Source organism: Papaver somniferum, unplaced genomic scaffold, assembly GCF_003573695.1.
Source record: "Papaver somniferum cultivar HN1 unplaced genomic scaffold, ASM357369v1 unplaced-scaffold_154, whole genome shotgun sequence".
Classification (NCBI taxonomy): domain Eukaryota; kingdom Viridiplantae; phylum Streptophyta; class Magnoliopsida; order Ranunculales; family Papaveraceae; genus Papaver; species Papaver somniferum.
In genome coordinates this window covers 803292-824637 of record NW_020624820.1, presented here as the reverse complement: position 1 = coordinate 824637, position 21346 = coordinate 803292, and the positions used below count along the sequence as shown (strand labels likewise).

The 21346-nt window shown below is 35.3% G+C and overlaps 2 protein-coding genes across 2 annotated transcripts; both read right to left on the bottom strand.

Annotated features, from left to right (window-relative positions):
* Positions 1-1668: 1668 nt before the first annotated feature.
* On the bottom strand, positions 1669-4486 carry LOC113336628. The gene is made up of 5 exons (XM_026582278.1): positions 3427-4486; positions 3067-3216; positions 2615-2909; positions 2346-2506; positions 1669-2228 (listed from the first exon to the last, which is right to left on the bottom strand). The coding sequence occupies exons 1-5, from the start codon at positions 4484-4486 to the stop codon at positions 1669-1671; spliced, it is 2226 nt and encodes a 741-aa protein (XP_026438063.1).
* Positions 4487-4525: 39 nt separating this feature from the next.
* LOC113336627 lies at positions 4526-5770 on the bottom strand. Its single transcript, XM_026582277.1, has 2 exons — positions 5254-5770; positions 4526-5025 (listed from the first exon to the last, which is right to left on the bottom strand). Exons 1-2 carry the CDS (start codon positions 5768-5770, stop codon positions 4526-4528), a joined length of 1017 nt encoding a protein of 338 aa, XP_026438062.1.
* Positions 5771-21346: the final 15576 nt, after the last annotated feature.

The following is a 21346-nucleotide window of genomic DNA, read 5'->3' as shown; positions in this document are numbered from 1 at the left end:
TAAAAGCGATATCTGGTCTTAATGAAGGATCTATATAGTTTTTGATCTACATCAACTCCATTCTCATCCTTATGTAACTTATCTGTAGTGGACATAGGAGTTAATTTGGGAGTAATTTTCTCAAGACCAAATCTCTTAACAATATGTTTTGCATATTTTTCCTGAGAAATATAAATTCCATTATTGTGTTGTTGAATCTGTAGACCCCAAAAGAATCTTAATTCACTAACATTGCTCATCTTGAATTCCTTGCCGAGAGAGGTTTGAAACTCTTTAGCAAGTTTCTCGAAAGTAGACCCATAAATTATGTAATCCACATAGACTTGAGCAATAGAAACATCCTTCCCACTTCATTTGGTAAACATGGTCTTGTCTGCTCCTCCTCTTGAGAACCCTTTACGAAGAGGAGAAGTAGTAAGCTTTTCATACCATGCTCGAGGTGCTTGTTTTAATCCATGTAATTCCTTATTGAGCTTAAATATATAATCGGGATACTCCAGACTTTCAAAACCTTTAGGTTGGGAACATATACCTCTTCCTTCAAACACCCATTCAAGAATGCAGATTTTACGTCCATTTGAAATAGATTAATCTTGAGAAAACAAGCATGAGATAACAATAATCTTATGGACTCAAGGCGAGCAACAAGAGAAAAGGTTTCGTCAAAGTCGATTCCTTCAATCTGTGAGTATCCTTGAGCGACAAGTCTAGTTTTATTTTGGACTACTGTATTGAATTCATCTGACTTATTCTTATATATCCATTTTGTACCAAAAATATTAATGTTAGGGGGACAAGGTACGAGTTCTCATACCTCTTAACTTTTGAATTGATTTATCTCTCCATGAATTGCATTCACCCAGAAGGGATCATTCAGAGCTTCGTCAACATTATTAGGCTCCACTTGCGGGAGATAACAACCAAAATTACAAATGTTTCTGAGTTGGTTTCTCATATTAGCGGTGGATATATTGTCAGTGTCATGATTCCTATGAACCCACAAATGTCAAGGAGTGGCACGTTCAACAGGTCCGGAACTTCCTTGAGTTTCTCAGTTGTCTCCAAGGGAGCCAACTCAGCAGGAGATTCATCATGATGAAAGTCCTTCAAATCATCAATGATAACATTTGTTGATTCCATCATGGCACGGGTTCTGAGATTGTATACTCTAAAACCAAGACTGTCAGACACATAGCCAAGGAAAATACCTTCATCGATTTTTTAAATCAAATTTTCCTTTCTGTTCTCGATTCTTGAGAATGTAGCTGTTAGAGCATTGATCGGTCTAACTCGCATGCGTTGCTATCTCAAGCATGTTTGTCAATGTTAGTGATTAAAACTATAAGTATTGATTTCTAGTCTATTATATCTAAGTCTCGGACTAGGATAGAAAGTATAGTTGAGCTCAAGGAATTCATGGCGATTCATCATACAAGAAGAAGAACTACTAAAGGAACCGGTGGAACTTCTCGAGAAAAAGGTATGTGAAGACTTGAACTTATCTATCACTCAAAAGTCTATCTACTATATCTCCTACTCTTTGAGACAAGCGTATGCTATATATATATAGACTTTTTTTTTCTCGGTTAAATAAAATTAAAAAAGCGAAAAAATGTACAGGGACTAGGTCTTCCTAATGGCTAACCGTGAGGCCACTCACTGGAAAACCTATTTGAAACGATAATAAACCCTTCCAGGCCATTCCACAGATGGAATAAAACTTGGCCTACCCTCAAAAAACTCAAAAAAATCCTCAGTCCGCAAACAAGCTTGCTTGGCCGAGGCATCAGCTGAGAAATTAACCTCCCTATAACTATGAATATAACGAACGTTGATGTAATAAGATTTCGTAATTTTCCACTTCTGCATCAGCTGCCAAGGCAGCTCACCCTTTTGAAAAGCTTGAATGCAACTCTTAGAATCAGAACGAATGCATATACTCCGCATATTCCATCTCTTGGCCATAATTGCACCATAAATAATCGCACATACTTCTGCATAGAAATTTGTTTGCCAACCAAGTCCAACACAAAGAACACCAAGCACCTCCAAACTTGCATCACGGAAAACAACACCTGAACCAGCTTGGCCTGGGTTTCCGAAAGATGCACCATCACAACAGATCATGATTTCATCTTGATTAGGAGGAGTCCAACTAATCTCAATTGTGGTAGACGTTTTGCATGATCTATGCCGCACCTTGAAATAATTCAGAATGCGTAACTCCTCTAAAGTATTATGCATGTGGCATTTCATTCTAATTGAATTATCATAAATTACCTGATAAACTCTCCCTTTAAAGCCCAACTATTGAACTGTCATATTATCAAAATAAGACTTATTACGTAACTTCCATAACTCCGTGACAATTGCAAGATTTGCAACTAACCACGGGTCCTTTATCATACTGCTTCGACCCTTAGCAGCCTTATACGAGTCCACCAGGTCTTCACTTGGATCCAGCTTGAAAATTCCAGCCACCCAAGCCCAAATCCTCCTAGCAACTCTGTAATGCCAAGTGATGTGGCTAAGAGTTTCGCAACTTTTCCTTCATAAGCGGCACATAGTAGGCATGCTCCTACCTGTGTTCTTAATAATATTGGCACAACATTACTTGGCCCAAATCTTCCAGTATTGCACACTCAAGGTAGGGTGCACTACCTGTCTAGTAAACAGATTTGCATAAGGCACAACTTCTGCCGGCGTCTTAAGAGCGGCCTTAGACGACTTAACTAAAAAAACGCCTTTGCTATCTAAGTCCCAAATTTTATAATCCTCACCACCAGCAATAACAGGGAAATTTTTCACATCAATATTACAACGAATCATCAAATCTCTTGTTTTTTCAGGAATAACCCAAACACCATCAAAAATGATATCACTTACTTTAGACTTAAAATCATTAGGGCCTTTGGAAGTGATGCCAAGTCTTTGCGCAATAGAAAAATCACCACACCAATTATCAAAAAATAGGTAAGTATTAGCACCATTACCTATAATTGAGCGTGTATATATGCTTCTGCACAAAATTGTAAACCAAACGAATTCCAGGAAAAAACGAAGAACCCAACTTATAATTTATCAGATTGCCATTGATCTTAAAATATTTGGCCCTCAAAAATCTGTCCCAAATCTTGTTTGAATCCCGAATAGAAATCCAAAGCTTCATCAGCATAGCCCTATTAACATCACTTAACTTCTTAATGCCAAGAGCACCTTCATGATTTCAGAGACATAGATCATCATATAGAACCGTAAAATATTTACGTTTCTCAGCATCACCGGATCAAAGAAAATTTCTAATGGCCCTCTCAACTTGCTTAATAACCGTGCTTGGACATTTATAAACAGCCATAGAATGAATAACATAACTAGAAATCACCGACTTAATTAGCACAAGCCTCGCCTGAAATGATAAAAGTTTACCTTCCCAGCCAGCCAGCTTTTCCATAATCTTCTCAACAACTTGGCGAACATGAATATGCCGAACAATACCAGGCTTCAATTGAATACCTAAGTATTTATCCGGAAACATATCTCTCTCCATACCCAAATAGTTAGAAATAGCAATAGCACGAGAAATTCTATCACCTCCAAAATAAAAATTGCTCTTTGCATAGTTTACACACTGGCCAGACGTACGTTCATACAAAACAAGCATATTCTTCAAATTTTGCAAAGTATGAAGATTACCTCTGCAGAATATAAGGATATCATCCGCAAAAAGGAAGTGTGTAGGAGCCACACCCTTTTTACTAACCATAAAATTCATACTATGATTTTCAAACAACTTGGAAAGATTGCGACTTAAAACAGCTTCAATAAGAACAAAGATCAAAGGTGAGAGAGGATCACCTTGACGCAGACCTCTAGTAATACTGAAATAACCTTCAGGGCAGCCATTAATCATGACAGAAATCCGATCTGAGCTAAGGATATTAAGAACCCACATGCACCAAGAATCAGAAAAGCCATATTGACGAAAAACTTCATCTATGAAACCCCAACTTACCGTATCAAAATCTTGAGAAATATCCAGTTTGAGGCCAACATTTCCATGCCTCCTTTCTGTATTGATCCCATTGATCAATTCAGACGTCAAAGCTATATTCTCATGTATGTTTCTACCCTTCATAAACGCCACTTGCTCTTCAGAGGTCAGCTTATTTAGCACAGTACCAATCATGGTAGCCATAATCTTAGTAATAATATTGAAGAAAAAATTACTCAAGCCAATTGACCTATAATCTTTAATAGCATCAGATTTATTATTTTTTGGAATAAGAACAATAAAACTAGAGTTAATGTCATTGGGAATTTTACGCATAGACCAACAGTTTGCAATTGCATTAAAGAGATCTCTAGAAATAATGTCCCAACACTGTCTATAGAAAGAGCCTGTGAAGCCATCTGGGCCAGGCGCATAATCAGCTCCCAAGTCAAAAACCGCCACTCTAACTTCCTCCAAAGATGGAATAGCATCCATATAAGCACTCTCAGCACTGAAATGCTCCCATGCTCAATATCAAAAAAAAACTGGATCAATATGAACGTCACCACCATTGAACTTGGCCTGATAATGATTAACAATGAAATCCTTTATCTCATCCTGCAAAAGCAAAGTAGTATCGTTAGAAACCTTAAGCTCTGAGATGGTATTTTGACTTCTCCTCATGCGGATGCTATTATGAAAGAAACGAGTATGTTGGTCACCATCCTCCAACCAAGTTACTCTCGACTTCATCTTAAGCATAATTGCCAACTCAGTTCTCACATCATCAACATCCTTTTTGGCATCCGTAACCTTTAGGAATTGAAACTCATCAGCCGGATCATAATCAAGAAGATCATTCTCAGTTTCAAGTTTCAATTCAGCCAGCTTCAAGCGAAATTGCACATCTCCAAAAATAGTTTTGTTCCAAATCTTCAACACCTCCTTTAATCTCCTCAGCTTAGAAGTAAAAACAAAGGGGGGAGCACCATTAAGATCCAAATTCCAGTTCTCCTCAACCAACTGCATAAAACCTGGATGGGAAAGCCACATCTTCTGAATTCAAAAAGGAACTCTATCCGGCCTTGGATTTTCAAAAGCAAACCCAAAAGGGGGGGAATGATCTGAACAAACCCTAGGCAAGGCCTTGCATCTCCAGTTCGCATACTTATAGCACAAAGTATCATTAACAACCGCTCTATCATGTTTAGAGACAATTCTTTGATCTCCACTTCTACAATTAGACCAAGTATATTTTTTACCAATAGCATCAACCTCAACCAAACCATTGTCAGAAATCCAGCTACGAAACTCATTCATATAAACCTCTTTGATCGGCCTTCCACCCTTCTTTTCCTCCAAGCGTAAAACGCAATTAAAATCTCCCAACACCAACCAAGGAATAGATATGAAACCTAAACCCAATTGACGCCAAAGTCTCTTTCTTACCACCGGATTATAAGAAGCATGAACTGCCGTAATGAAATCCCCCACAAAATTCACAGTAATTGCTTGCTTTGAAGTAGATAAAATATCAGGCCTCAATAGAGTATTCCTCCATAAAATAAAAATATTACCTTTTTCTCCATCAACCTCGTTTGTAATAACATCTTCACAAAAATCAACCAGTTTAAGCGACCTAACAAAACGTACATTGCAGAAAATATGCGGCTCTGCAATGCAAATTATGTCAGCTTTGTGCAAGAAAGAAAGCTCATGCAACTTGGCTCTTGCACCATCTTTAGCCAAGCCTTGAGCGTTCCAATAAAAAACACGCATTAATTAACCATGATCTTTGAAGGGCTTGCTGGACCCTTATCATCTTCTTTGCGTGTCTGACTTCTACCTCTTCTAACAACTTGGCCATCATCCTCAACCGGCTTGGCACCAGGTTTGCTTTTCTTTTTCGGAGCGGTTTTAACAGCGCCCTTCTTAGCCAAATTATCCAACTTTTTCTTCTCATCTAACTCTCTTTTGAGTTTATATTCCTCATCTTTAGCGGCACTCCATTCCAATTTTTCCAGCTTCAGTCTCTACGTTACTAGTACTAGCAGATTGCAAAGAATCTGGCGCCTTTTCCTTAATAGGCAATACATCAGCTTCAATAATTTTTTCTTCATCTTCACTATCTTCAATACCAGTTTCAAACATATTAGATGTCTCAAGAACTTCGTCAGTTCGAACTGGAGAGGATCTTCTAGCCGTTTTAGTTGGAGAACTAAAACCATCATCAATTTTTTCCAAAACAAAACTAGATTGCATATCACCTGTTACTAAGAGTGAGTCTTGAACTTGTTGCGTTTGTGAAACATCTTGTTGAGCAACTTCTTGTTGTTGTTTCTCTACGTCCAAAATACCATCTTCTTCTTGAGCACGCTTCTCTTCCTCCTGCCTCTTCTTTGCCATAAGCAATTGTCTAGTGTTTTGCAATTTAGCCAAGAGAGCATCTTGTTCTATTTTTGCAAGATTTTCAGCTTTAGCCATATCATCAGTTATCTTTTTTTGTTCATCATAAACTTTGTAAAGTTCTTCTTGTTCCTTTTCAAGGTCCAAAGAGATTGTAGCAGCATCATCAGTTTCACGCAAAGGCACTGAACCAACTGTAAGATTAGTGCTAGCGGATTCAGGCAAGGCATGTGGAATGTCTGCAATATTTCCATCTCCAGCAATACTCGAATATGAACTAGGAATCAGAGTACGACGCCCAGTATGTCTAACTCCTCCAATACATAACCCATCATTGTTTTCCTTGGGATCCAATGATTGTTCTCCTCCTCCTCCAGTGTATGCCGGTGGTGGAGGCTTATCTTTTGGCTTAACATATTATTCCTTCTTCCAATAATCCTTCAGTTCATCCATTTCAGCCTTAAGGGCCGCACGTCTTAATGCATCCTCCTCAGCATCATACAACTTCTCCAAATCTTTATGCCTAGCCGGTATGCATTGGGATAAAGTGTGACCAACTGATTTACAATGATCACAAAATTCTGGCTTATTCAAAAAATCATAATCAAGACGAAAACCCTCTGGACAATCTTCATCATCAATGACAAGCTTAGGCAAAGGTTTTGAAAAATCTATATCCATAAGTATCGTAGCAAATTAGCCATATTATACTCTTAGTGTTCTCGGATCAACAGCTACAGGCTTGCCAAGGCCACGAGATATTCGAAATAAGATTTCCTCCTCCCAATATTCAAAGTGAAGATATGGAAAACCCACCCAATCTGTTGCCCTTGAGTTTTTTTCCGATTCAGGATTAAACATAGGTGTCCATGGCAGCATCTTTAATTGTTGTTCCTTAACTTTCCACGGACCTTCATATCTAACTCTTTTACGATCAACTTCATTGTTAAGCTTAATGACAAAATAACATTTCACCCATGGAATAAACTGGACTTGGCATGTTAATTTCTATTGATCGCATAAAATACTCTTAACATCTTCAAACTTAGCATCTAGGGTTTTAAAATCAAAACGGCCTACAATACTGAATTTCCATACTTCTTTGGAACGTCGAGATCACAATCTCCCCTGTAGAGGCACGAACCGGAGGATGTGACAAAGAGTCCACATCAATATTGGACATAACAATTGATTTCTTCTTAACTATATTTGCATACGAACTATTCCCATCTTTGGAATTGTCCACACCATGATTAGGGTTACCTTTTTCTGGAACGTAAGTTAATCTTGGCCTTGAACGTGATCGATTCCTATTTTGAGCACGATCATGGCGTTGCTGATTTGGATGATTACCCAGATCAGGCGGAACTGATTGATTCAGCGCTATTGACGCCAAATCTTAGCACAAAGAACGCAAATAGAAAAGAGGATAGAAAAAACCGGAGCTAGTCCGACCAAACCCTAGGTTTTTGCTTCTTTTATATATATATATAGACTTTAACTATACACATTTGGTATTTCGAGCCGAGTATACCTCGCCTATCTATATCTCGAAATATGAGTTGGTAAGCTTTTCTCTTTAACCAAGTTTATCTTTACCATGTGACGAAAGTCGTGATATGTTTCAATCATCTTGAAAATTTCTTTGACGAGAAATGGTATAAAAACTGTATAACGTCCTCTAAGAATGTTTCAATGATTGAAATGAGATTTTAGATTACATAACCAATTTTGGACATAAGCATTGTTGTGGAAACACATTTATGTATAAGTCATATTCCTTGAACCAAAGTTTGCGAACTTTGTTGATCAAGAGAACCGGAAGAATGGCGTGAGCCAAGTACGCGAACTGCCGAAGTTCTCAAACCCGAGAATTTCTGCTGGAGTTGAAAAACTATTTGCGTGAAACTAAGTCCGCGAACTCAGTCCGCGAACCCAGTCCACGAACCGGAGAAGTTCGCATACCCGAGAATTTATGCTGGAGTTTGTAAACTCTGCCCGGTAACTTAAGTCCGCAAACCTAGTATGCAAACTTGAGAAGGTTATATATCTGAAGATGATTTCTGAACTTAAACTTAAAAAGACTAAGGAATGCAGTTTGCAAACCGTGGCTATAAAAGTTCATGAACCGATTCAAGTGAATCAAATCATCTTTGCTTCAATTGTGTCTTGTGTAGTACATGAGATTTCCTTGCAATTGAACAACTCTCTAACTAGTTCATTTGAAGTCATTTGAACTAGTTATGGTGAAGAAGAACGTGGTCGATATGAAATGCTCATATGGCTAACCTTTTGGTTAACTATTGTTGAACCAACAAGTGCATACGTTTGGGTACGGTTAAAAAACCTAGAAGCGTGCATTGTCAAGTGTGTGTAACAAGCTAAGTTTTCGATCTAATAGTTGAGAAATATTAGCTTGAATCTAAATCAGTTTTTCATCTAACGGTGGATACTGATTGCTTTGTTACCAAGGTAACTTAATTGCAAACCCTGATTTGAAAGACTATGTAAAGGAGACATCTAGTATTGTGCAAAACTAATCCCCACACCTTACGTGTGATACTAGTTTGCGTGCTAGAGTCGGTTCTTTAACCTTTGGTTTTCTTCTTCTAAAACCAGGTTAATGACTTAAAGACTTCATTGGGATTGTGAAGCCAGACCGATACTACTTTTATCGTAGTTGTGTGATCTGATCTTGCATATTCTATCGTACGAGTACAATCAGATTGATTGGCTTGAGATTGATATCTCCGATAGGCAAGATATAAAAAGTAATCACAAACATATTTGTCTCATTGTTTGTGATTCCGCAACATCTTGTTTCGCTACCATACAATTAATATTGTTGTGAGGTGGTTGATAACTCTAGGTTGTTCTTCGGGAATATAAGACCGGATTATCAATTGGTTCTTGTTCACCTTGATTATTATCAAAAGACGGAACAAAACCTTTAAAGGTTTATCTATGGGAGACAGATTGATCTTTTGATAGGCTTGTCTTTGTGAGAAATATTTGTTTATTGTTAAGTCTTCGACTTTGGGTCGTAGCAACTCTTAGTTGTGGGTGATATCATCTAAGGGAATCAAATGTGCAGTATCCTGCTGGGATCATAGGCATAGGGAGTACAACTGTACCTTGGATCTGTGGGAGACTGATTGGGTTTCAACCAAAGTCCATTCCGAAGTTAGCTTCGAGTAGGCTAGTGTCTGTAGCGGCTTAATACAGTGTGTGTTCAATCTGGACTAGGTCCCGGAGTTTTTCTGCATTTGTGGTTTCCTCGTTAATAAAATTCTGGTGTCTGTGTTATTTCTATTTCCGCATTATATTGTTTTATCTTTATAATTGAAATAATACGGGTTGTACGTTTAGATCATCAATTGGAATATCCAACCTTAGGTTGTTGATTTTCATTGATTGATCCTTAGATATTGGTCTTTGGTACCATCCAAGTTATTCCTTGTGTTTGATTGGAGACTCGCTGATTTCTATTAGCTCGAATAAATGAAAACAAGAGAGAGATATTAACTCATTGAGATACTTTTACCTAGATTGAGTCTGACTGTCTAGTTGATTCTCTAGAAAGTATTTCGGCCTTAGTCCATACCGATTGCTAAGCGAAATATTGGGTGGTGTTTTTAGACCCCCGCTTTTTCAGTAGCACTTACTACCAAATACACGAAGATAGTGTAAGTTAGGTTTCTTACCATAACATAACTCATAAGGAGTATTCAGAGTTCGTGAGCAGATACACACGATTGATCAAGTAGCAGGCTGTAAAGACTTCTTCTCCCCAAAACTTTAGCGGTAAGTTTTTGTTACGGAGCATTACCCTGTCCATTTCATGTATACTTCTATTCTTCCTTTCTACAACTCCATTTGCTTGTGGAGTGATAGGTGGAGAATATTGTTGAATAATACCTAGTTGGTCACAAAATTCAAATACTTTTGTATGTTTAAATTCAGTTCCCCGATTGCTCATAATTTTCTTTAGTCTACGACCTTGTTCGTTCTGGATTCTATTAACAATAATCTTGAATTCACGTAGGGCCTCATTCTTGTGAGCCAAAAACGCCACCCAAGTAAATCTGGTGTAAACATCAACAATTACTAAAGAATAATCTTGAATTCACTTAGGGTCTCATTATTGGGTCCAAAGAGATCCATATGAATAAATCAAGTGTATCTTTGGTGGAAATGTCTCGAGATGATTTATATGAAACTCGTACTTGTTTTCCTTTTTGACTAGCTCAACAGATACCATCAAACTTGGCACTGATTTTGGGTACTCGTTTGACAAATTATTTGTTAATGATCTTGCCAAGGAGGTGGAAATTGATGTGACCAAAAAGCTAATGCTAAAGGTGAGTAGATTCCACCTTGGTCAGATTGCAACAAAGATTACACAGAATATCTAACATACAACAATTATTTTGCCACGTATTCCCCGAAAAATTACTTTTCCAGATTTATCTTCAATTTCACATCTTTCAGCACTGAAGATAACTTTATGGCCTTTGTTGCAAATTTGACTAACAGAAAGAATATTTGCAATCATACCTTTGACGTAAACAACATCATGGATTTCAGGCACGCCAGGTAGCTTGATCGTTCCCTTTTTGCTAATATAGCAACAACTTCCATCTCCGAACGTCAAAGTTGCTCGAGTTTACGAACTATGAATGATCTCCTGTCATATGCCGGCTACACCTACTGTCAAGAAACCATCGAAAATGTGAGGATGACTTTAAAGCGAAAGCTCCCATACTAACATCATTGTTCCCAGGAAGGAATTTGTTAGTATTTTAGAACTCATAAGATCAGAGAAAAATTTTCTATCTTTCTTATTAAGATTGTTAGCAACTTTTAATTTCTTCTTGAAGAGTTTACACGCATGTCGATAATGATCGAGAGCATTACAAAACATATATGAGCCTATATTTTGTGTGGCAACACCAAGAGATTCCTTCGAACCACTATGAGTCGGAATGGTTTTATTGAAACCTAAGCCTTTTTTATCTCCATACCGATGGCAATTCATGACACATGAATTAAGAGAATTCGAATCCACATATAGATTGTAATATTTTTCAACAAAATTCAAAATCCCAAGAGTTTTGTTGATAGAGGATATAGAATGTCCAGCACCTACAACTTTATCTTTATTAATTCGAATCTGTTCATTCAATTTATCCTGGATAGTCTTTTCCCTTTTAGATCCTTCGCGAAGATCGAAATCTTTGATGTATATCTCACAGTGAAGTCTATCTATAATTCTTTTTAATATGTGTTTCTCATGACAGAGATTATCGATCACCTTCTTTAGATCGGTACTGAAATCAACATCGATGGTTTATAGAACACACTTGGGATTTGGTACGGTATCTGATGGTGATACGTTTTTTGAGATTTCGTCTTGTCTATATAATCAGACTGCTTCAAACACTAACGTATTATGTCTAAACATGTTTTCCTGCTCTGATACTAATTGAAAACGTCGGGGTGCCAAAATACACCACCAACTTTTTCTTGGGCAATCTGTATGGACAAACTCAACACAACTCTAAGAGTAAAAAATCAATTAAGGAAAGTGCTTAGAGTTATATATATCTCTCTTGTTGTTAGAACCTTTACAGAATTGAATCCGTGAACCTAACTACAAATAAAGTTCTTAGACGGTACCAAAGACCAATGTCCAAGGATCAATCAAGTCTTATCCAACTAACAAGGTTGGACCTAGATAATGTGATTGATCAACGCACAACCTGTGATATTTCAATTATAAAGATAAACAATAAAATACGGAAAAAGAAATAACGCAGATACCAGAAATTTTGTTAACGAGCAAACCACAAATGCAGAAAAACTCCGGGACCTAGTCCAGACTTGAACCACCAAACTGTAATAAGCCGCTACAGACACTAGCCTATTATCATAACTTCAGAATGGAATTTAGTTGATACCGAATTAAACCTTTACAACAATTCAGTTACATTCACGCTCCTTACGCCTCCTGAATCCCAACAGGATTCCGCACAATTGATTCCCTTAGTCGACGTCCTTTACATCCTAAGAATTTCTTCAACTTAATTGAAGACTTTAAACTAATTTGCATCCCATATATAATCCTATATATGATTTCCCTTCTGATCAAAGATCAAGGCGAGGTAGGAAATCGATACCAATAGACAAAGTCTATCTAACCTCAAAATCTGGTCTTATGACTTCCGAAGAGCAGCCTATATTATTATTCACCTCACAAATCGAAACTTGTGGAGTCCATACCGATAAATCTTGGTTATTCTCGCCTCAAATCAAGTTTCAGCATGAAAGTCTGAGACAATGATACTTTGTGATTTCTATCTATCTTGTTTGAGTGAGAAACTCAACAATTAAAACAATATCAGGATACTCGAACTATCAAGATAAAGATAGTTGGACTTGTCTTCACGAATCCCTAGGGAAAGTCTTTTTAGTCGCTAAACCCTAGAAGGATTTGAAGGAGAGGAGGACTCTACTTTACAACTAGGACACACAAAGATAGTGTCATGGATTCAAAAATTCCAGCTGTTTAAGGTTCTCCTTTTATAGACTTTCAAGATCAAGGTTACTTTAGGTTTAAGCTAAGATAGCTTTGGAACCAGGCAATCAATAATCACCATTAGATGAAAAACTTGACTTGAGATTAACATAACACAATATACACTCTGGTTAGGATGAACCATAACAGAACCGTATAATGCTTAATTCATAAATGGTTATCTGAAACTAGCCAATAAAACAATAAGCTTAATCATTTTCATATAACACTTTAAGACTTTTCTTGACTCACACATATGATAAAAAATGTTTAGATAGTGCTTATAGAGAGTTATTCAAATGCCGATTATCCCATAGAAATAATTTTGATGCATTTGAAAATATTCGACAAGGTAAGTATGTGTACCGGGTACATGTATTAAACCTATTCGTGAATGTTCTTTTCATAGTATGTATACCGGGTATGTGTAACCTTAAGAAAAAAACGAGTTCAGGAACTCACAAATCTTTTATGGTATACGTACCTAATTTGGTTTTGAAACCAACGGATCTTTTCCGATTTTCATACTAGGTATGCGTACCTTTCCTGGTTCACGAGTTCACCGGGTACGCGTACCAAAAATTCGCTGCCGAAGTATAGCTACGCCAGTGCGTGACTGGGTACATGTACTGCGGCTCCGGACCTATAACAGGTCTCCAAGTATGTGAACTGCTATGCGTACGGTCTTGTATCCAGATTGACAATAGTTTTATATCTCTCTAACAATCGATTCAAAACATTCCCGAATAACAACAATGATATATACTATTATTCCAGGGTATTTTCAAATGATTAAATCTTGAGTCATAATTAGATCATAAGAAATAAATTGCTTTTCAACAAATTCATCAAGTATGAACAAATGTTCTTAAGCTTAGCATATTTCGAGAATGATATTCAAGATAAACTTGACTAGAAATTTTTGTTATGCATATACTGCGTAATTTAGTCGTGCGACAATGTCTCAAAGATTGAAAGGTGATAACTTGAGATATAGGTGGTTCAATCTTCACTTATATTTTGATGTTGAAGTTCTCCAAATATCTTGATGATATTCGTCTTCAAACGGTAGAACATAGTGAAATCTGATTCTCAACAACACACTTTCATCCTAATCTGAGACTGACTAAATGTAGATTAAAATTCAAGATATAGTTTTGAAAACTAAATTTGACAAAAAGCTTGAGATAGAAACACTTGTGAGTTCGACCGAGAAATTCTATAACAATTGTTGTATCCCACTAATAGCATTACTTGTATACTATCTTCGAGAGGAGAGCAACCTAATTACACTAAATCTCTTACGTTCGCTAGTTTAAAGGCTTCTTTGGGATCAAGAAGCATCTACTAGTACCGTTGGATGGAAGTTAGAATTGCATTGTTATATTAGTTTTCGATTATTGATTTGATTGATTAACGATTGTTAATTCTTGATTGCACCTAGTTTGATTATGCATGATATCCTTCTTTTATGACATAAGGTATCTCAAACTAGATCAATAGATTAGCAGTACTTCATATATGTCTTTAGACCTGAGTTGACTTGTGATCATCCATTGTTAACAGACTATGTTATGTGCATGATCGATTATAAGTTGGAGTCAAATTTGTTTGTGCAGGTATAAAATAAGATATTGAAGATTTGAAGACAAGAAGTTTTCTTATTGGTTTCGTATCTTTGTGATTTGCTTAGTGCACAAATTTGATCGTATGGGATCCGACTATATCTCGTTTTTCTTTGATAGGCGATTGATTGAATTGTCATGGTATATCGATAAGCTATCATTTGGTGATATTCTTCAGTATCCGAATATGATAGCTTGTAAATCTAGATCTGATTATTTCGATAATCTAGATATTGATTGATGTAAACCGAACAAAGGAGTTTATTGATTTATACATAAGATCCTTTGTCGTACTCAACAAAAATCTCTGATTTACTTCTCGAGATTGAAGAGCGGTTACCAAAAAGATTATTCCTTTAATGTTTGGAAGACGATCCAAAGGAGTTGAGTGCTTAAAGTCTTCACAATGGTTGAAGATACTGAAGATAGTAAAATATTTATTAGGGTTCACGTGTATTAGCCAGATTGGTTGTAGGCACAAAGATACTGAGAAAACTAGGTAACTAGGCGTAGTTTACTTGGTCACAACTATATGAGGTTGGTAGTGTTCTTTATATAACGGCTTAATTATGAGAGTATTCAAAACTGGACTAGGTCCCTGTTTTTTGTTTTTGTTTTTGCATTTGCGATTTCCTCGTTAAAAAAATATGGTTGCGTGCTTTTACTTTACTTTCCACATTATAATTGTTTAAATATAATTAAAGTAATTACACCTGTATGTTAATCCAAATTCTTGGGTTGATCTCTATAATTTAAGGTTCGGGTACTATATACCGAGTGTATACCTTGTGGTTGCTATGTTCTTGACAGTCTCTGTTTATATTAGATCACGTAAGGTATCAACTAAACCTTAACAGTGTTCTATGAGAAGAAATCTTGAGTTCAACCTAGTACTTGATAAATCTCAAATTATAAAATAAAACTAAATCAAATCAATATCTAAAATCAATGATCTAAAACAATAATTTTAATTTCATAATTTTTTTTTATTGTCCCTTCGGTTTTGGAACGAGAGAGAGGGGGGAACAGTTAACTTACACTCGATGTATTTAATTTCTTCCGAAAACCAAACTGCTCACAAAATAAAATAAAAAAGATTTAGGTGCCTTGACTTGTTAACCCATTTTATTATATAATGTTGATTCGTGCCCCTTCTCTTTGTGAATAAGAAGATGAAAGTTTGATTTCCATTACAGGTACTGGTGATTAAACTCTCATGCTGATGAAGTAAATTGCGAGCTTGGACCGATTTTTCCCAAACAAGATATGACCCTTATTTTCAGGATTTTTCACATATATCTCTAAGTATTATTATTGGAATTTTATGGTCTAATTTTGGTCCACATATAAAATTATATAAATTCAACCTCTGGAAAAGGTTGAGTTGACTCTTTCATATGTCAAAAACATATTCTCTATATAAAAATAGAGTTTTTTCGAGCGATGTGGTTAATCGGAGCTTCTGGTTGATTCTGGCCCCGCCATAAAAAAAATTGGGTAATTTTATAAATTTTTGGACAAAATAATCTAAAAAAAATCTTTTACCCCATAATATTAGAAAAAAAATCTTATAATTACCAAATATATATTGAAAATATTAGAAAATCATAATTAAATTCCATCAATAAAACACACAAACAAATAATTAAAAAGAAATAATGTTTATGTTATTCATCACGATTGATTAAAATGTGCACCATGACATTAATCTAAGAATTAAATCGTCCATTCAAAAAAAAGTGTCCAACGTCCAATTAAACTTCTTAAAATTAAACCAGCCCTCAATACAGCTTCAAGCTGCTAATAATTAAACTAGTTTCAATTACAATTAAGATTGAGATAAAAATAAAAAAATTATTTATCAGATTTAGATGATTAGTACCTGTTGAAAATCGAATTGTACTTCTTCTTTCCTCCGGAAAAACTGATAAATCCTATCAAATGACCAAAAAACAAAATTATTAAAAGAAAAAAAAATCAATTCTAAGAAGAAGAAAAAAAATCGTGATGAGAACCAAAATAAAAAGCTCAATTTTGTTTCAATGCAGTTTTTCATAGTAAGATTATTCATTACAATAAAAATAAAAAGTAAATAAAATAAATTCTATTCTTAGACGTAGAATAAATGCTCAATATTTTTTGGGAAAAAATATTCCCACAAATAAATGAAATTAATAAAAATTGGGTAAATAAAAAAAATTTCGTGAGTAGTAAAACTTTAATTTGAACCAAAATTAAAACAATTTTCGAAAATGAATCAATAGATAAACCAAAATTATATATTTTGAGATTTTTTTTGATAAATATATAACTCAATTTCAAAAGATTTAATATGCGAACAAAAATTAAGGAAGGAAAAATCTTCACAATTTTTTTCTTAGAGAATATATAAGACATAAATTCCAAAAGTAGTAATCTCTTCCTGTATAAAAACGCTTGAGCAAAAGCCAAGCCTCATTCTTTTGGTGTGGTTTTTTTCATTTTTTTGGTAATGGATGTTTACGATCAATTATTAGTCTGATATGTGGTTGCCATTTATTTTGCAGGATATAACGGAAGTGTGTGCAGACGACTGGCGATGCTTCTCCCTTTTGAAAACTGGTCGGGTGATTTTTATTTTCTTGCTTCTAATTGTTTATTCAAGTAGTATAATTATGAGTTTATTCTATGACAAAAAACGCCCATAGTTTCTTTGTTCCATAATCTTTTCTTTTGTTTTTGTTGGATTGATTGATGAATATGAGAGATTGTGTCTCTTTTATCGGTGGTTATTCCCATTGAATCGGGTAAGTGATTTAGCTTATCTTTTTGTTATTTGAGAATTTTCAAATAAAAATTAGTGGTTATTTACTTTTTGTGCCCTGAGTTTTTCGATTAGGATGGTAGAGAAGCTTCGTTTGTGGCAGAGATAGTTTTGTGGCAGAGATAGTAGAAGTAGAAGAGAATTCATCTCAGCGAGTGTACAATGTGACCATTTCCCTCTTGTGACAGTAAGAAAACTGTTGCTTTTACCATGTATGTTTACCTGACGAGTTTTTTCTAAAACGCGTAAATATGATTGTTGGCGTTTGTCAAAGATGCGATATGATTTTTAGGTTTGTTTTATGGTTTTTTGTTTATTTGATATTAACCCTAGCAAGTAGGATTCATGATACATTGGTGCTTTTTTCAAACTATAAAGTCTTAACATACGGAGCAAATGAACTTCTTTCAGTCTAGTTTGAACTCTAACGAAATGGATTACAACATATATAGTACTAACCTGTATATCAAAATCGAATGGTGTTTCTCTTTTGCAAAGAAACTGTCAAATAATCAAAAAATATATACAAAATCATTAACATAAAGGCGTATATTATTTGAAACAAAATACAGTAGTATTTAATGGAACAAGCTAACAAAAAAAAAAAAAAAATTCTTATTTTTTTCGAAGCAAAAACAATATATTAGATTGATTTTCATAGTCTTTCCATAGAAAAACGAATAAGAAAATAAAACTGTTGCATATAAAACTGTTGCGGCAACTATCATGACTATCTAAAGTGTAGTCATACAAAATTATAAAAATTACATACCTTTATTTTTGGGCCAATATCTCTTTTTTTTACGCTGCTTTTTCTTCTACAATGTTGTTTGTTTTGCAGTGGTTGTTGTTGATGGTACCTCTCCTCGGTGTTGTTTGTGTTGCCGTTGTGGATGGTACCCCTACTTGATATATGGGTGAGTTAGTAGCTGGTTTTCTTTGTTTTTACCCTCAAATCCACTTTTTCAGGTAGTGTAGGAACCCTTAAATCAAAATATATGGCGCGGTATGTTATATGTTTTGCTTGCAGTTGTTGTTGTTGATGGTGCCTCTCCTCGGTGTTGTTTGTGTTGCAGTTGTTGATGGTACCCTCCTTGATGCATGGGTGAGTTAATAGATGGTTTTCTTTGTTTTTACCCTTAAATCCACTTTTGCAGGTGGTGTAGGAACTGTCAAATCAAAATTCAAGGGCGCGGTTTGTTGTCTGTTTTGCAGTTATTGTTGTTGATGGTACCTCCCCTCGGTGTTGTTTGTGTTGCAGTCGTTGATGGTACCTCTCCTTGATATATGGGTGAGTTCATAGATGGTTTTCTTTGTTTTTACCCTTAAATCCACTTTTACAGGTGGTGTAGGAACTATTAAATCAAAATATAAGGCCGCTGTATGGTTAACCTTTTGTTTCGTAGAACTTTTTACCCTCTCATTCTACTTTTATTGTTGGTATGTATAAGTCAAAAAATGTAAGATCCCAGATTCCGAATTTATGGATGAGTTCATTAATTTTATCTTTCTTTTTTCTATATTGTTTTGTTTGTTTTATGGCCTTCATTGAGTTTATCCGTTTTTCAGGTTTTGTTTTTTTGGAGTGTGACTTGCATAGTTGGAAGTTATAGGGATTTTTATCATAGCGTCACATGGAATTCTGATAAATACATTCTGAAAAATCCAGGGTGGTGTTATCTCACTCAAGAGATGACCCAGGTAAATACTACAACTTAATCTTGAAGTTGTAGATTAGTGTGTGTTTTTTGTTTTATGATGCAGAGAGTCAGATGACTGATTGTTTCCGTACGTTCCACCTACAAGCATATGTGCAATATTAATATCAGCTTTCTTTTTCTTTTATTACGAGATAGGATATTACGAGATGCAAGATTAGGTTATGTATACAAATATCGGCCTACATCGAACCAAGTTAAAAGTCTTAAGTGTAACCAAATTGTACACTTTGGTATGTAGTTTGGATTTTCTAATTAATATGAACACTTTGATAGTTTGGTGTTTACTACGTTACCTTAACTATGTAGGATGAAGATGAACTTATTACAAGACTACGTGGAGTCAAAATTCATAATAATCCATATTAGTGTTTTGTGTTTCCTGAAAAGGAAAATAGCAGGATGTTGGATCCGGATCGGGTAACAAAGACATTTGCCAAATTTTGGACCCACTGGGTTGACCACTGAAGTTCAGTCTGTGGTGATGCACCATGAATCCCTTCAATAAGCTCTTCCATGAGACAATTTTGGGTTCAATGTTAAGAATGTTGCAGTGGGTGATCATGGACCGAGGTAATTGATTGGATTTCCTTAGTTTCTGTGAGTTTTTGGTTCTTTTCAATTAGACCAAGGTGTAAGCCGCTCAATTATGAATGGAAGTCGCACACTGCATTATTTAATGCATAGAGCGGTCTGTGCAACACTTTTGATTTATGTCATTATTGGACTGCATAGAGCGGTCGCACACTGCGTTAATTTTTCTGAAATGGATAAAGTTAGTAACTGCAAATCCTGACTTATATTATTAAGTTCTTTCATATTCTTAGTGCAGATTGATTCATTACATTTTTGTATTTCCTACAATGTAGTTAATTTTTTCCCCTTTATGTTTAGATTGGACTTCAGGTCTACACTTAGGTTTGTATTTGTTAACTGGTTGATGGTAAGAATGTTTTTGCCGCGAAGCAGACATGAAAATTTGAAAAAAAAAACATGTTTTATAGACAGGACCATGGTGAGTATATTTATTATATTTGGTTTTTCCAATATTTCCAGTTTGAACTATGACGTATGTTCCCTTCTATTAATCTTAGTACATCTTACAGTGGGTCTCTGCAATGCACTCTTTAGTGATGCTGCGGTTGGGTAAGGGATCCCTAAAGCATTAATTTGTGGGCCATATAGTTTCCTTTGTAATAGTTTTTCGTAACATTTCAATTAGAGAAGTAGCTTCGGTGATTTATTAAAATTCACTTCATTGTTTTGTTCAGGGACTGTTGAATAGATGTCATGGCTTGCTGGTGGTGTCATAAACCATCATGATGGTTTCTTCTTTCAAAAATTCCAACAGACAACATAAGTATAAGTAGAGTTCATAGAATGTCACACAAGCCTCAAAATTGATTACAAAAAATAGCCATCTCTGCAATTTTCATGTTTTTACAAGTGGATAGTTGGTCTATTTGTTTTGTGTTTGATCTTCATGGATTTTGATATACAAACTTTTTTGGCATAGGAATATTTTGTGGGGAGCTACATAGTTTTTTGGTTAGTACAGATGCCCTTTTGAGTAAAGACAGTGCACTGAAGTTGCTTGACACATATAAACGCTTGGTGATATTACTTCTCTATTCTAGTTTATAAATTAGTGTAAGATATGGTGTGTGGATGTGAACAATGATAGTAGTTCGCGTATATCTAGCTATCTTTCCTTTGTAATTTTTGATTTTTTTTTGGGTCGCAATCGGGTAACAAAGACATTTGACAAACTTTTCAGTCCACAAGATCATATGTATCCAATGACTAATATTACCAATGAGGTGGCAGTTATAACAAACAATATCTTTTATGCAGCTCCGAATCAAGCCGAGCCAAACAATTATTAAAGAAAATATTATCATTTGATAAGCGTCCGAAAAGACTGAGCATTAGATGGACTTTGGTATAGGATACATCAAATGACCATTTTGTTTGAATCAATCAACATCATAATATTATCATGAATCAACTAACGTTTGTTAAAATTAGTAAGGTTCATCTCATCACAAATAGGGCAAAAATTAGATTAAAAAGAAATAAAATTATATCAAATTACTATGATGTGAGGAATCTTCAATCAAAAATGGTTTGCACAATTGATGATTAGTATACCGAAAACCAAAATTTTATCACCGTTTGATACGTTGATTGATTCTATCATCTTGACCATATTATGGTATTTTCTAA

Bases quoted from the DNA above. Each gene is read 5' to 3' on its own strand.
- LOC113336628 (XM_026582278.1), bottom strand. From the start codon at position 4,486: ATGGATGCTATTCCATCTTTGGAGGAAGTTAGAGTGGCGGTTTTTGAC. The intron at 2,910-3,066 runs GTTCTTCGTTTT...TCACTTCCAAAG, and splicing joins TCTGATAAATTATAAGTTGG to GCCCTAATGATTTTAAGTCT. The intron at 2,229-2,345 runs GTAATAAGTCTT...ATAATACTTTAG, and splicing joins CACGGAGTTATGGAAGTTAC to AGGAGTTACGCATTCTGAAT.
- LOC113336627 (XM_026582277.1), bottom strand. From the start codon at position 5,770: ATGCGTGTTTTTTATTGGAACGCTCAAGGCTTGGCTAAAGATGGTGCA. The intron at 5,026-5,253 runs GTAAAAAATATA...TTTCCCATCCAG, and splicing joins GGTTGAGGTTGATGCTATTG to GTTTTATGCAGTTGGTTGAG.